Consider the following 17,215-nt stretch of genomic DNA (forward strand, 5'->3'; position numbering starts at 1 on the left):
TATGAACAGTGTGAAACATGAAACAGGTAACACAGGATTCTGTTTACCCGGGCTTTAGAATAACCTGGGGTTAAAGTTTTCAAGTGTGACAAGCCCTATATCTTTCCTCGTGATCCCCCAAAAAATCACATCAGTAGCGGATCCTGATATAGGCAATATAGGCATCAGCCTAGGGCAGGAATGCTCTCTGGGATGGCACGGCAGGGTACCTGACCGGACTATATATGTATATAATAATATACATATTATTTATATATTATATTATACATGTATATGTGTATATACAGTAGACACACACACACACACACACATATGTATGTATATATATATATATATATTAGTTACTCAATTTCTATATTCATTGTCTAGGTATGTTTATTTAAAGGGATAGTTCACCCAAAAATGAAAATTCCCTCATCAATTACTCACCCTCGTGCCATCCCAGAAACATGACTTTCTTTCTTTTGCAGAATACAAATTAATATTTTAGAAGAATATTTCAGCTCTGTATGTCCATAAAATGCAAGTGCATTTTGGCCAGAACTTTGAAACTCCAAAAAGCACATAAAGGCGGCATATAAGTAATCCATAAATCTCTAGTGGTTTAATCCTTGTCTTCAGAAGAGACATGATAGGTGTGGGCGAGAAACAGATCGATATTTAAGTCCCTTTTTACTCTAAATCTCCACTTACGCTTTCAGACGTCAAAGTGGAGGTTTCGAGTATAAAAAGGACTTAAATATTGATCTGTTTCTCATGTTGTTGTTGTTGATATTAAGGGGGGTGCCATGTCGGAACTTGCCTAGGGCACCAAGTAAGCCAGAACCACCACTGGATTCAATCCTAGAACTGCCCGGTCACATATCCGCTATTTCAGAATGGCTGTAAACGTGGCTCAGAATTTAGAGCCAGAGCCATTTGTTTTACAATAAACATTGGTTGAAGTTTTAGTTCACCAGTTGCACATTATATGTGTGACTAAACATTAGGTACATACCAAACTGTACACTTTTGCACTAATCTACGCCATTTTGTAATGTAAGTTGCGCAAGTAGTAGACACTGAAAATGCTACAAAAAGAAGTTCACTGTGAGCACCTGGACGAGTGAGGAATGTTGTACACTTAGTGCACTTGGGACCATACACACTTTTAAAATTCATGCAATGCATGATGCATAATGCATATTGTAAGGTCATTGTGTGTAGTGAGTCATTTGGGACATGGCTATAGTGTGTATATTGTGAGGACATATTGTATAGTGCGTTGTATAGTCAAACGGTAATCACAACAACTGGAAAACAGCAGGACTGAAGAACAGCGCCATCGCGTGTATATAAACTACAATTGCTTTACGTTGTTTCTTTTCTTTTGTGAGTTGCATATTTGTCGATTTTTTGTTCGAGTGTAGCTCTAACTATTTTTACTGTTGCAACAGTGCAGAAAATTTATTAAAGTTGTATTTACTCTTCTCTACTTTTTACTCTGCTCCACTCTATTGCAGAACTTCTAGTTCTAGCTATTTTCTATGCGTAACACTCGATGCAGCATATCTACTGCGTTCAGTGCTGCAATACCACCTCCGCCCAGTATATGTCGCTGCAGGGCACCGTGACTGTGCATTCGTTCGCGTGTTTCTGCGGACTCAATGACATCATTCTGCTGTTGAGCGCGGTGCGGACGGAAGCGGATGGGATGATGGCGGCCGTGCAGCGGGGCTCAAGTAAATGGCTCTTCACCCAAGAACAGCTCGAAAACACCCCGTCCCGCCGCTGCGGTGTCGAGCCCGACCGGGAGCTCTCATACCGACAACAAGCCGCCAACCTCATCCAGGACATGGGACAGAGATTAAACGTGTATCCTTCTCAAAAACAACAACATTACAGCGGGGTTAGCCGTTAGCATACTTAGCACGCTGCTTCTTTTGATCACATGGTGGTACAAGTTTCAAATTGTATGCTTTAAAATGAAAAACGAACACCCATATGTCTAAAACTGAGCGTCTTTAGTGCTTTCTAATGTATATTTGTGGGTGTAAATGTGGCTATTGTGTCCAATAGACTTGTGTTGCTAACACGAAGCTAATCCAGTGGCTTTATGTTTATGTAAATTGCTATGGTTAGTGTAGTTACATGGGTAAGTACTAGATTTGTCTAAATTATAAGTTACTTAAACGTCATTTAGGGTCTTTTAATCAATTATCTGTTTTGTTTCATTTATTTTTTATAAACTCATCAGCAACATTGAATTGGTGTAAATTGGGATTTTGAGTTGTTCAGGTGGGATTTGTGTGTTAAAATGGATCGTTCACTCCTAAATGAAAATTCTCATAATTTACTCACCCTCATGAGATCCCAGATTTGCTTGACTTTCTTCTGCAGAACACAAATTAAGATTTTTAGAAGAATATTTCAACTCTGTAGGTTCATACAATGCAAGTGATCGGTGATCAGACCTTTTAAAGTGCTAAAAGCACATAAAGGCAGCTTAAAAGTAATCCAAACGTCTCCAGTGGTTAAATCCATATCTTCTGAAGCTAAAGGGTGAGAAACAGAACAATATTTAAGTCATTTTTAACTCTTAAGTCTCTATCTTTGACCATTTATAATAAACATTTCTTAATATGTATGTTTCTCAACCACATCTATAATATTTTTACAGAAGGCATGGAGTGAACCAATGGAGTCATTTGGATTACTTTTATGTTGCCCTTATGTGCTTTCTGGAGCCTCAAAGTTCTGGCCACCATTTACTTGCATTTTATGGACCTACTGAGCTGAAATATTTAAAAAAAAATCTTTGTGTTGTGCAGGAGAAATTAATTCATTTACATATAGGATGGCATGAGGGTGAGTAAATGATGAGAGAATTGTCTTTTTTGAGTGTATTATTCCTTTAATGATGTGTTACGGGCCAAGGAGGCGGCGGGAATTGGCTTTACAGTCAATGTAAATTTTAATAACAGATAAGCTCTCTCTCTTGAACTGGTGCCTCCCGGCTGATTAGATCAATTCAGCCCAATCTGACCACCTCCTCGTCACATGATGCAACAGAGTTTTATATTAGTTATGACTTTCAGAGTGTTTTTGTGTTCCTTAATCAAACTGCACAGATCCCAGCTCACAATTAACACCGCAATTGTCTACATGCACAGATTTTATATTCTTAATTCCTTTACAAAATTCCATAGAAATGTGAGTATTCTCTATATTGTTTGTTACTAAATATCTTTGTCTTTTTTTCTTCATTGTTGTTCTGTTTGGTGACTCTGTATTGTTCCAGAATCTAGATCGTTCCGCATTCTCAATGATTTACTGATAAATTTACTGTAACATTGATTTTTATTATTTCTTGAAAAGGTTTAATATAAATTTTTTTTCTCTTGACACAGGTAATCACACCCACCACACTGTTTTTGGCTGCTAAAGTGGAGGAGCAGCCCAGAAAACTGGAACACGTCATTAAAGTAGCACATGCTTGCTTGAACCCTCATGATCCTCCACTGGATACTAAGAGCAATGTGAGTATGGGGGATTATGGGTAATGTAGTTTTCTCTGACTAACCTTCAGTTCAGCTGCTTAATTCAGCAGAATTCAGCCAATATAATGAGGGAGAATTGACAGTTTTGCATATGAGCTCAGTATTAGACTCGCCGTGATATCAAAATATTCACACCGGTGCGGTGTTCATGTTCAAACCAACTAATGGTGCGTTCACATACAACCAATTGGCCTGGTTGCTAGTGTAGGTAGAGTCACGTTGGGTTAAAGAGCAACATGCAGGTTGGACACCCCTATATAGCATAGTGTATGTTGATGGTAAAACAACTAGATTTTCTGAACTGGAGTAATATATATTTAGCCATTAACGATATTTTGAGATAAATTGTGATAAAATAACTTCCGCGTCTATAAAGCACTAACCGGAAGTGACGATGGGCGAGGGAGTCTGGTCAAGTTCAAGCTCAGGTTCCAGTGGATGCGAATGAAGAAACCGAGCTCTCCGGTGTGGACGAACATGCCTATGATGGCCCACAGGCCTATAATTATGAGCAAATTACGAGTTAAAATAATTAAAAGTAAGACTTACTCTGCTAAGTCGTCGTTTTCGTTGCACAGAATGTCTGCTAACGTTAGCACTTTGTCCTCCAGTCCAGCCCGCGCCAAAATCCGGTGTAAACTTTGACGGTGGACTTGATTCCATCGAGTGCACCGAGGGAACAGCATCAGTAATCAGCCTCACGTGGTCCTTACTCGAAATCCCATCCGAGACTCCAACAAATCTCCAGGTCGATAATTCTCCGAGTGAAATGTGCGCCACAAGCGACCGAGTGTGTGGTAACAGACGCGGCAGTGAAGTCTGCTCTCTTCACCTGCACAAAACGCACCCAAGACCGAAAAGCCTTGTTTTTTGTAGAAGGAAAATGATGGACACGATGTCCTGACAGGCTGGAATTCGTGCAACCAGCACAAACACAATAATTTACCATTATGGCTTCTCTAAAACTTTCTGTACTGCTCTAACTACATCAACACCCACAATGAGAGCTGACCGCGAGCTCTTTTGTTTGCCTCGCCCTACGTCATATGACGCGTTGTTAGCGGGAAAGGCGTATTCCAGAGCCTAGCACATTTTCATCAAAATCTCTACATCAAATGACATTTCATTAGTAATTTCTACATATGTGTTTTTAAAAGACCTCTGCAGACAATATAAAGTATTAATTCAGTTATAAATTCAACCTGCATGTTGCTCTTTAACCTCCTCATGGTCGCTATAATGTGGGGCTTGTGGTGAATCTTGCGTGGATGACACGTAGAATAGCGTGAAGCCTCCACACGCATTATGTCTCCGCGGTAAACGCGCTCAACAAGCCACGTGATAAGATGGTTAACGCTTGTCTGGGACTATTCGAATTTTAAACGTGCAAGGTAAAGAGAATTTTACTTAATCGACCGGACAAATAGCCTGATTAAAATCTCAATAACAAATGTTATCAATAGTGCGGGATTGTGGGTATTGAGCATAATTTTATCATTTAATTTTAAATGTGGGAATTCCCTCTATCACATCGCCCTGTCTCCCTCTCTCGCCTTCACTCGTGGTGCAGCGTTCAGCAGCTTGTGACTGCTAGCATATTTACTGCACTTTAGATTTTACAAACAGTATATTAACGGGTATAAACTCTTTAATTGGACATGTGAATGGTGTTGCACCACGTCTCTATAAGTGGGCGATGTAATGGAACTATTGCTCCCGTTTATAATCTACAAAGCTGTCTTCATCGCAAGTGTGCAATGTCGGAGAGATCGAAGTTTGTCTCGTCACATCGTGGTGCTCACTCATAATACAGCAAGAAAGGCAGAATTTGCAAAAGCCTTTTTTGTAATAATGGCATCAGTAGAGTGAATATAAACCCCTAATCCAGACTTATGCACCCGTTACATCTCCCATCTTTCATGAGCTCCATCTAGGTTCCATCAGGAATTTTCTCTGCCATGTGAATCTCAATTTTAATAAGTATATAACAATGTACATTATAATAATATTAACACTAATGAAAGGTTCTCAGGATTTTATCAGTTAACATTTTTAGTCATCATTACTCACCTTTGTTGACAAGTAACTTTTTACTCTGACAAGTGAATGACCAATTTTATTGTCCGAAGGACAAGCACATGACAATGCTTAATGTCTAGCCCTGAATGACCGCAGAGAACATCATTTGGTCTAATTATTGTGTGTTGAACCACAGGCGTATCTCCAGCAAGCCCAAGAGCTGGTGCTGTTGGAGACCATAGTGTTGCAGACACTCGGTAAGTGCTGAGTCAAAGTTCCAGTGTCCATCTTCATGAATGCGCTGAACATGCATCTGTCTATTTGACCACTGCTGTGCGATTTGTCTATTTCGGAGATTGTGAAATTGGAATATCGTTTTTATTTTTTTGGCTTAATATAGCTTGAAATATTCAGTATCTGTAGAGGGTGTTAAAGTTAAATTATACTTCCATGATTTGGTAATTTAAAGCATGGTTTTCTGACTGTGTCAGCCTATTATGTGTGTCTCTAACCAGTGATTTTGTTTCAGGGTTTGAGATTACAATAGAGCATCCACACACAGATGTGGTGAGATGTTCCCAGCTAGTGCGAGGTAGATTCTTCCATCTTTTGCTTTTTCATCCTTTCTCTCTCTCTCATGACTTATTTGTTTTCTCTGTAAAAAATGTTGGCTGCACCTCAAACTACTGGCTCAGTTATTGTTCTGCCTTTTTGAGTGCTCTTTTGTCGATAAATTGCATCCTGGGGCTGCTATCCGTTTACTTAAAAATCAAAGCAACGAAATTTCTACTTTATTTGTCTGACCCAGATATTATTGTCGTATATAATTCACCCATACATGAGGCTAAATTTTACTGCGAGTTTCCAAGAAAGAGTAAATGGTAAAACAAAATCTAGTAATGCACAATTTTGGTGCAATGAAAAAATGTAAAAAAAAAAAAAGTTTCACTTCTGTTACGCACCTCTGGAAATACTATAATCCCAGCCCACCAAAAAGGCAAACATCGATTGAAGTGTTTCGTAGAAGAGTTGCAGTGTAAAATTCACTGTATCCTGACTAACTCTGTTTTTTTTTTTTGTTGTTTTTTTTCTCCATAGCGAGCAAGGACTTGGCCCAGACCTCCTATTTCATGGCTACCAACAGGTTGATACCCTGACCCCTATTTGTTGCACTGCCATGGCACCCTATAACTTCCTGTTCTGCAGGGTTCTCCTTCCTGTGTCCAACTCCCTCTCGCGCCTGGGCGCGGATGTCCCTCTCCCTTATGGTACGGGGGCGTCTCGCTTGTCCGGCGCAGTGCGGTGTAATGTACGGAGGGCTTGCCGTTGGCGCAGAAGGTTGAATGCACTGCCTGCAGTGTAGAGGTGCTAATAGATACATTGAGAGTGCATAGGACAATAACTCAATTGGTTGCCTGAATATCAGCACAGGGTTCAAAGGGGGTAAACTTAGAGATCGTCACGGTAAGTACCGCAGTGTGCATTATTTTTTCTTACCTTAATTTAAGAAAAATAATTTAAATAAAATAACAAATAAAAAAATATATACACCTTTTTTTTTTTAAGTGCGAATTAATATGATAAATTAATATTTAAATAGGCATTTGCTGTCATAATTTGACTTATTAATAGTTAATCTGCTTTAAAACTGTAAATTGTTGACCTCGGAAATATATTTTGTTAAAATACTTGATTTACTGGACTAGAGTCTATTTAGAATGTACTTTTTTTTTTTTTTTTTTTTTTGTCCTTAACATTTCATAATTATTTAATTTATAATCGAGAACTATTCTGATAAGTGGACAATAGTCTGTAGTTTGTTTGTTTTTAATCTTTAACTATGTATTGTCATTTTATAGTTGATTTTCCTTGATTTTTGATTTTAGGTGGACGATAATCTGTGGTTTTCTTTTTACTAGGGATGCACCGACGTATCAACCGCTGATATTTATTAGAGAAGTATTTGCCAAATTAAAACCAGCATATCGGTTAAGCATCAAAACACCGATATACTGTAAAAAACAATGGTTTAGTTCTAATTAATTTTCGACACACTTTGTTAAAACTCTGAATTCAAATGCACAATCCAGAAAGAATGATAGAAGGGTTGGCACCATTCTTTCTCATTCTCACATTGAGGACAAACTGGCATTACAGACATGTCACTTACCCACACATGAGTTAAAACCATCCAAAATGCTTTGAATTCTGAGACTCTGGTATGGCATCCATTAAGGTTGCACGATTGATTGAGTTGAGATTAAAATCACAATGAAGTCTTGCATGATAACTAAAACTTTAAAGGCTGCATTTTAAAATGTAAGCTGCATTTCTGTGCTTCAGTCAGCGCTGTGTGAGCAAGCGGCGCCCTCTACTGGTCTAGATGGCAATATCAATAATCCATTATAGAATTTACCACGATAGAATTTAAAGGAATTTTGTTCCTTTTGGTAACTTGTTATTTTTCCATGATGTGGTTGGCATTTCAGTGGAATTGCCAAACCCGTACATAGTATGAATTTCTAATATATTGTGCTCACGTGCAAAATGTGAGTTTTGTTGTTTTGAACTACAAAAACAAAAGTGTGAAAGTGTTTTAGAAGTACAACATAAGCATTTTTCACATCAATCATCATGCTATGATGTTTAGTTATTTTATTAATCTTTTTTTATCATTTTATCTCCTATTTATCTTTGTGGCTTTATTTTAAAATGTTGGCCTGTCGTGTGTTCAATAGATCCAATCCATGTTCAATGGGAATTATTTATTGAAAGTATTTAGACCCCTTCAATTTTTTTTCACATTTTGTAATGTTGCAGCCTTATGCTAAAATGCTTTCAATTATAGATTTTTTCACATCAATCTACATACCTCTATAATGACAAAGCAAAAAACTGATTTATGATAACTTTGCAAATTTATTAAAAAGAAAAACTGAAATATCATATTGACATTTTTTTCAGACCCTTAACTCAGTATGTTGTTGATGCACCTTTGGCATCGGTTACAGCCTCAAGTCTTTTTGGGAATGATGCAACAAGCTGTGCATACCTAGATTTGGGGATTTTATGCCATTCTTCTCTGCAGGATGGTGACCATTGGTGGACAGCCATTTTCAGGTCTCTCCAGAGATGTTCAATTGGGTTCAAGTCTGGACTTGACTGGTCCATTCAAGGACTTTTACAGAGTTGTCCCTAAGCCACTCTTGAGTTATTTTGGCTGTGTGCTCAGGGTCATTGTCCTGTTGGAAGGTCCAGTCTGAGGTCCTGAGCGCTCTGGTACAGGTTTTCTCTGTATTTTGCTGTTTTTAACTTTCCTTCAAACCCTAACACATCATGATGCTGCCACCACCATGCTTCACCGTTGGGATGGTATTGCGCAGGTAATGAGCATTGCCTAGTTTCCTCCAGACATGATGCTTGGAATTGAGGCCAAACACTTCATTTCATCAGACCAGAGACTCTTGTTTCAGTCTGAGTCCATTAGGTGCTTTTTTTATGGGAATTTTGTCTGGCCTCTCTGCCATAAAGTCCAGATTGGTGGAGTGTTGCAATGATGGTTGTCCTTCTGTAAGTTTCACCCATATCCACACGTGATTTCTGAAGCTGACCATCGTGATCTAGAGTGACCATCGGGTTCTTGGTCACCTCTCTTACCAAGGCTCTTCTCCCCGATTGCTTGGTTTGGCCGGGTTGCCAGCTCTAGGAAGAGTCCTGGTTGTTCCAAACTTATGGAGGCCACTGTTCCACTTGGGAACCTTCAGTGCAGCTGATATTTTTGAGCCCCAGATCTGTGCCTCAAAACAATCTTGTCTCTGAGCTCTGCAGGCAGTTCTGTTGACCTCATGGCTTTGTACTTGCTCTGATATGCATTTTCAGCTGTGAGACCTTATATAGGTGAGTGCCTTTCCAAATCATGTCCAATCAATTGAATTTGCCACAGGTGGACTCTAATCAAAGTGTAGAAGAATGATCCAGATAAATGGGATGCACCTGAGCCAAGTTTCAAGTGTCACAGCAAAGCGTCTAAATACTTATGTCAAAAATTTTATATTTCAGTTTTTTCTTTTTAATACATTTGCAAAGTTATAAAATATTTGGTTTTTGCTTTCTTTATGGGGTACGGAGTGTTGATTGATGTGAAAAAAATATTCATTTAAAGCATATTAGCACATGGCTGCAACATAACAAAATGTGAAATTAAGGGGTTTGAATACTTTCTGAAAGTACTGAGTAAAAAAGTGATCTGAAGACAAATTAAAGTGGCAAAAATCTGTATTGGTGTATAGGTTTTTTATTAAAATCGGTATCTGCCAAAAAGTGTCATATCGGTGCATCCCTTTTTTTTTTTCTTCCTTTTTTTTTGATAGTTGATTTAATTTATTATTTAGAGTTATTTCAAAATGTGGATGATAATCTGTGGTACGGTTTGTTTTACTTTGGAAATTATAATTTGTTTTACATTTTATTAGTTGATTTACCTTAATTTGTTATTTGAGAACTACATTTGGTGGTTCAATCAATAATTTAAATCTTGAAAATTATCTTTTTTCATTAATTTACCTTAATTTGAATTGAGAACTTTTCTGTTACATGGACAGTAATTCGTGGTTAGCTATATTTTACATTCAAGTGGTTTATTCATTATTATTCTCAATTGAGAACTATTCTCAGTGCCATAAAATTTGTAAAGCTTTTTGTGCATAGCAATTTATATGACGCTAAATTTAGGGACGATCCCCCATTGAACTCTGATGTTTTTCCTTTCTTGAGCAGTTGTATTCTGTACTCTAGTGATGCCATGTTGTGATCAAACCTGCAGCCTTTTAGTTTGCTGCCTGAATGTTTAACCATTATGTTTCCACCACCCCATATTGAACAAACATGGGTCTTATTTAATTGTCAAACTATAATGTTTGGCGTGTTGGTCTGTGGATGAGTTAATGTGGCACACGCATAGATTATTTCCTTTGTTTTGTGTTTGACTCCACATTGCAAATCTTGTTGGACAATTACATACCATTTTGATTTGCAGCATAACTTTATAGTAAACACTCTCGACTGGATTGCAAGCTGTGAAATAATGAAATTATTATGAAATGTGAAATGACAGATGATTACAGTAGAGGAATGGACATTTTCAGCCATTAAAAGGTTGTTATAGTCAAGAGGACACATTTTGTGCTCACTTCGTTTGTAAAATATTGTTTTTTGTGTCTGTTTTCTCTTTTACAGTCTACACCTGACCACCTTCTGCTTGCAGCACAAACCCACAGTGGTGGCGTGTGTTTGTATTCACCTGGCCTGCAAGTGGTCCAACTGGGAGATCCCAGTCTCTTCAGATGGTAAACACTGGTGGGAATATGTGGACCGGACTGTGACACTGCAACTTCTTGATGGTAAGTCCATGACATGATTTGTATGAACCAGTTGGTCTGAACCAGTTTGATTCTACATAAAGAGCAAAAACTAGTTGTGCAAAATGGGCCGATGTAACCATAAAATTCATCTCTCTGTTTTTGTAGACCTGACGCATGAGTTTCTACAGATCTTGGAGAAAACCCCAAGTAGATTAAAAAGAATCCGAAACTGGCGGGTAAGTTTTAAATAAATTAATACACTACATCTCAAACCTCAATGACCCACAAATATGTCTGGCAATTTTATTTTAATTATCTTTTTTTGTTCCTGTTAAGGCGACGCAAGCTGCCAAGAAACCAAAACTCGACAACCAATCAATGGATAGTCCCTTCCAGGCACCTTCTCTAAACCTTGACACCTCATTGATGTCGAGCATGTGTGACATCCGAGGGGGCTTGTATTCTGAACCTTCCACCTCTTTCCCATTGGATGGGGTTTCGTTGGCTCTCAACGGCCTGTCGAACTTGCAGGATTCTTCCTTCTGCTTTCCAGCACCAGTTGCCCTGAGCGCCGATGCTTTCTTAGCGCTCCAGGGGGCGCCAGTTAGCAAACATGGACATAGCTCGGCATCTCTCGCCCCTGAGAAACTTACTCTAGAGAAATACCGCGAAAAACAGGTGGCTGATTTGGAGCAAAGACGCAGACACGAAGACGACGAGAGTGACCATCGCAAACATGGGCATTTAACGTCCGAACAATCTACTTCAGTCAGGGTGAAGTGTTCGCAAGTACAGGAGCGACCATTGAAAAGCGGGTCGCTCAAACGACGGCACCCGTCATCGTTGGAAAATGGTTCCGCCAGTCAGGAAGAACTGAAGATGAAGATCAAGGTTTCATCGGAAAGTAGCGGAAGCAGCAGCAGCAGTAAAAGCCGACACAGTCCGCGCTCCAGCCACGAGAAACATCGTGAACATTCATCGCACAAAGTGCAGAGAAACGACTCGTCGCATACGCGCACACACTCTCACACACACAGTGGCCACCATCACCACCACCATCACCATTCATCGTCCAAAACTCACAGATCTTCCAAGAGCCACTCCTCCTCTGCCTCCATATCTGTCAGCCAACCGCTAGGCCACGGCCATTTGGCGAAGATTGACAGGAGGCTGGGGGAGGGGCAGAGTTCTGAACCCAATGCTGCTTTAATTAATAACGGTCCACACATGGATTACGAAGACACTTTTAATATGCTTGATTCTCTATTAAATGCACACAATTTCTAGATTAGTGAAGAAATCGAACGATTTTGCGCGAAACCTCAAAAAATGTGCGATTGTCTCTCTTGAGCTAACTTTATGCAAGAATCAGTCGTCCGTTACATGTCATAGTCACTTTTTGATTTTATAATGTTTTATCGCTGAATTTAAAATGAAAAAAAGAGAGGAAAAAAAAAAATGAAGGTTGTGTTTAACGTACTACAAATGTGTATTTACGAGCTTTCTAAGAAATGTGAACGGATTGCGAAATGCCTCTGGTCATTTTTTGTTTTAGGTGGTTAAACACGATGTGAAGCGAATATGTATATGTTCTTTATGCCTGGTTCATGTTTTTATTTCGTTAATCAAAGGGATGAAAATAGAAAGGTGTGACTGTTTACAAAAGGAAGGTGCAGATATCTGTTCACTGTTATTTGTATCGATATATCTATGTCTAAATATTTCACAAATGCTCAGGTTTGGACGTTTCTAAGGTGAAAAACAACCCAAGTTGAATTGTAACAGTTGAAATGTTGATTTCGAGGATTCTAGCGGAAATGACATGTTTTTTCCGAATCGCAAATACCTGACCACATATTCCACTATATCTCTGTGTATTTTACATTTACATACTGTAACGTTATCTTTCTTTTTTTTGGTTGTTTTGTTAAAACGGTGAACTGAATTGCATAGTAACTGTTTGTCTTCAGATTTGAAAACTTTACTGACGTAATTCCACTTCGCTTTATCGACCCTTTAAGGTAGTGGTATTGTGGTAATCAAAACGTTTCACCCGTTTCTGAAATCGAGAGGAGAGCATTGTGGGTATTTTCTGTTTTTCAAATTGTGTACCAGGTTTGAATGGATAAGATCACGTCCCAGAATTCTCGCCTGATCTGTTCTGTTCATTGTGGTGTATTTTTGAGCCTTAACTGACCGATTTAATCAAACAAATATTTTTTTTTTGTGTCCCATTTCATCTAATCTGTATTAGGGACTTGCTCAGAATTCAAGATATTCTGTTCTTGTCTCCTCTCCTAATTAGCTGCTGATTCTGATTGGTTAGATAGGGGGCTGCCAAATCACATGAACCCGCAGTCAATTTCCTTTCCCTGTTTTTATTGGTTTGAATAGAGATAAAGAGGAGAAACTCTGGGAACTCACTCTGTATGTGGCCTGGATTTATATTTCCGTTTAAAGAGTGTTTTGTCATGCTGTTTTAACCTCCATTCACCAAAGGTTGTGCCTCAGTGTTTGCCCACCAGTGGAACTGTATGAAACTTATTGGTGTCTGTAATTTTTTACATTTGATTTGAATTGGAATGCTACAATTCTTGATAATAGTGTTAGATCGAAGTCTGTATGGATGATGTTGGATTGTCTAATAAACATCCAATAAAATTGCTTATCTAAATGGTTTGTGATGATTTTGTGATATTCATCCTTCACTTGGAACCGTTTAAAGGAACATTTTGAGTTCAGTACATGTTCAGTTCAGTTGACCGCATTTGTAACACGTCCTAATTGCCCCGTTCCGAGCGGGATTCAAACCGGCATGGGAGGCGGGTGTGCCAACAAGGAGGCTAAAGGCTACAGCCCCTAGCGTCAGTCGCTAGTTTGCCTCTTGAGGCCAGGGGAGTGAGGTTTACACACTGAACAGCGGGCTACCGTTACACATTTGTGGAATAAAAATGTTTTGTTGATTGCTACAACACTTTTTGACATGTCCCTATTTAAAAAGAAAGAGGTTTCAGTGAACCACTTGCAGTGGAAGTGAATGGGGGCCAATTTTTGGAGTGTTTAAAGGCAGATATGTGAAGCTTATCATTTTATAAAAGCACTTACGTAAATTCATTGAGCTGTAAAGCTGGTTAAATTACCGTTTTTGCAATCGTTTTAGGGCGTTAAGTTGCCGTGGCAACAAGATTGTAAAATTGGAAACTACACAGAAAAAGGTTAGCATGCGATTTTACGTTTAGAGGACTGGCCCCATACACTTCCAATGTAAGTGCCTCACTGTAACCCAAATTGCTGCTTTTATTTGATTATTTCTAAGAGGGGTGGGGGGGCATATCAGGGTTATTTCCCTCTTTCTTTGTAGTTGACATTTCTTGACATCTGTTCAGGGCTGAACTTGTTCGTTTCGCCATCCGACTTAGAAAATATAGTGGGCAATGACCCCCCCCCCAAGACCCCGCAATGCTCTATTCCAACTATAATGCTCTGTTGTTGTTTGGAGAGAACAAAAACTAAACTTTGGAATAAATATAACACTGATCACCAGTGTTATACTTATTCCAAAGTTAAGTTTTTTTCTTTCGTACACGCACACCATATGCTTACACAGCTCCTCCGTGAGGAACATTTCGAAGATCAGCAAAATTGCAGTCCCAGTAAAACAGCCCTGCTAAATCATAATGTCATATGCTGCTTGTTTTCATTGTCCCAAAGCACAGATGAGGCTCCATACAGACATGTTAAAACCACAATTGCATGCACATGAAATTTCACTTATCAGTGGGTGGTCGCTTGCATTTGAATTTTCTGTTTATCTTATAAGCTTAAACTGGTCAAATATTGTTTTTCGTTTTACTGCATATACATACTGCAAAAATAGCACATGTAGTGTGTGGGATGTGATTTCCAACATGTGCATTGTTACATGGCAGGCAGTTCCTCCTCGTCGCCAGTACAATCCCTCTCTTGACCACCAGGTGTCATTGTTGAGTCATAATGAGTGTTCGGTGTCTAGTGGCGCAGCTAAATCAGGTTTACACGCTGATCAATTCGCCATGACGTGATACGACCTCATTCCCCATGAAACGCCAGTCTTGATTTATGAAGAATGTCACTGGTCTGACTCTGAGCCCAATCTTTTTTTTTTTGTGTTTTTTTTTTATCAGCCAGGTGTTTGTAAACGCACACACACTTCAGGAAGAGGCCTAGTTCAGTGCAATCTCCAGTTAGCATAAAGCCCATCTGCTTCTAACCTCAAAACTTAATTGAACTCGTAGCATCTTCCTCATCTTACACGCTAACTCCATCAGTCTTACTAGCGTTATAACTCACTCCTACTGCAGGGCAAGTGTCGACTGTCTCCATCAGAGCAGATAACGGTGTGCTAGGGTTGTTTATGTAGGTTACGCTAACCCAGGCTAGCATAAAACGTAAACTTGTAACTTGTGCTGAAGACGTTCTGTGACTCTGAGAAAGTAAAGAACTTAATATTTCAGTCTTAACCCAGCCTCATGTCGTTTTTATTTTCAATATGACTTTCCTCTGAGGAACACAAAAGGAGATGTTATGCTGAATGTTAGCCTCATTCATTGAATGAAAAAGGATGCCATTTTGGCAGAGTTATAGGTCACAGTTGAAGTTTTAGCTACAACCCTTAAAGGGTGTTAAAAGTGTTTTAAAGGCAACATGAAGCAACATTTAGCAGAAATTAATCAACAGCTGGGCTATTTTGGAAAACAGACCAAACATTTTGATGACTCATCTTGTTCGAAGGGGCGTATACTAATTTTCTGTCCAATGAAAATGTCCCCTCCTGTTAATACCACCTGTTACCGATTAGCCGTAAGTAGTAGCAAGCGTTTTGGCAGCGTCTGCAACTACATCTCTTCAATAAGTCTTGTGCAAACTTCCTGTTTCAGTAAGAAATATGTCATCACAAACTTTGCTCATCAAGTCATCTCGTTAGGTTTCAAAAGGTAAGTTGATTTTAATTCTTCTATCTTTACTTCTCGTACCTTTCCACTTCCTCACCGTTCCTTTCCTTTCCTTTCTTCACGCTTTCTCTTCTTTCCATCCTTGCCTTTTTCTTTCCTCACATTTACATTAATTATTTTGTTACTTCCACACTTTTTTCTTCCTTTTTCTGCCTTCCTCACCTTCTATTCCTTTTATTTTTTACTTTCAGCATTATTTATTTATTTTATCTACATCACCCCTAACATTCCTTTTTTGTTTATTATCCTTCCATATCTTTTTCCCTTCCTCTTCCCCCTTTTTTTCTTTTCTTTTCTACTTTCCTTCCTTTTTTTCCTTCCCCTCCCTTACCTTAATTTGTTTCTTCCTTCCACAAATTTTTTTCCTTGCTTGCTTTCCATCTTTTCTTATACCCTTTCCTCTGTTATTCCTTCCATCGTATCTTTTTTTTTTTCGTAATTTTTTTTTTCTTCCCCCTTTTGTTTCCTTCCTTTCAAGTGGACAGAGGTGGGCGCATGTCAGTACAATATTGAGCTGTTATGCTTCCTGTCTATGCAGGCTGGAGCCTTGAATGAAACTGTGTGTGTGTGTGTGTGTGTGTGTGTGTGTGTGTGTGTGTGTGTGTGTGTGTGTGTGTGTGTGTGTCTGACATTGTCAGATAGAGGAGTGCTGGACAACTTGGTTGGCTCTAAGTATGTCCAGTTATACACTCCGAGAACAGATTTTGACAGACATCTCCATCGAAGACCATTTGTCCTGTTTTTCTAATGGAAGGCAAATCAGTACAAACCTGTAGAAATGTGAACGTTCATCTCTTGTTCTTTCAGGCCCACAACATGTTTTCTGTTCTTGACTTAAGTACTCGTAAACTGCGTTACATGGCAATTTAAGCACATTTCTGTCAATTCTGAAGTACCATTTGTACAAAGGAGAGTTTTGGTATATTTAACAAGACAATTTTGTGCCATTGCTGTGCAAATTTAAACCTGTAAGTGGAAGCAAAATGTTTATCAGTCTCTGAAAATACTGTAAATATGTCATTGTAGCTTTTGCTAGAGATTTACAATTAATTTTGCATGACGTGTTCAGATCACTCTGTTAAAAAAAATGTATAAAGCAGTTTATCACATCCTTCATTTTAGCAGTTATCCTAAAATTACAATCTGAATTGAATTTTAGATGCTGTTAGAGCCACAAACTTAATTTTCCTCATATCTCCTTTGAAACCTTTTGCACAGTTCCTCCTCCTGAGATTTGAGCACAACAACTTTTTTTTTAGCAGAGTTATGTTTAGGAATGAGGTCTCGGATAATCTTCTCATAATCT

At 38.8% G+C, this 17,215-nt stretch overlaps 1 protein-coding gene across 2 annotated transcripts; it reads left to right on the forward strand.

Moving 5' to 3' along the window:
* Positions 1–1,679: 1,679 nt before the first annotated feature.
* LOC127640026 (cyclin-T2-like) lies at positions 1,680–13,586 on the forward strand. 2 transcript variants are annotated; one of them, XM_052122400.1, is made up of 9 exons: positions 1,680–1,854; positions 3,111–3,192; positions 3,390–3,518; positions 5,755–5,815; positions 6,088–6,150; positions 6,657–6,702; positions 10,794–10,957; positions 11,084–11,154; positions 11,255–13,586. In XM_052122400.1, the coding sequence occupies exons 1-9, from the start codon at positions 1,694–1,696 to the stop codon at positions 12,203–12,205; spliced, it is 1,728 nt and encodes a 575-aa protein (XP_051978360.1). In that variant the 5' UTR covers positions 1,680–1,693; the 3' UTR covers positions 12,206–13,586. The 2 variants fall into 2 exon arrangements, 1 of the variants encoding a protein (XP_051978360.1); XR_007970051.1 differs by lacking the exons at positions 11,084–11,154; positions 11,255–13,586 and having other exon boundaries at positions 6,657–7,022; positions 10,794–10,940.
* Positions 13,587–17,215: the final 3,629 nt, after the last annotated feature.

This window comes from Xyrauchen texanus, chromosome 48 (assembly GCF_025860055.1).
Source record: "Xyrauchen texanus isolate HMW12.3.18 chromosome 48, RBS_HiC_50CHRs, whole genome shotgun sequence".
Classification (NCBI taxonomy): domain Eukaryota; kingdom Metazoa; phylum Chordata; class Actinopteri; order Cypriniformes; family Catostomidae; genus Xyrauchen; species Xyrauchen texanus.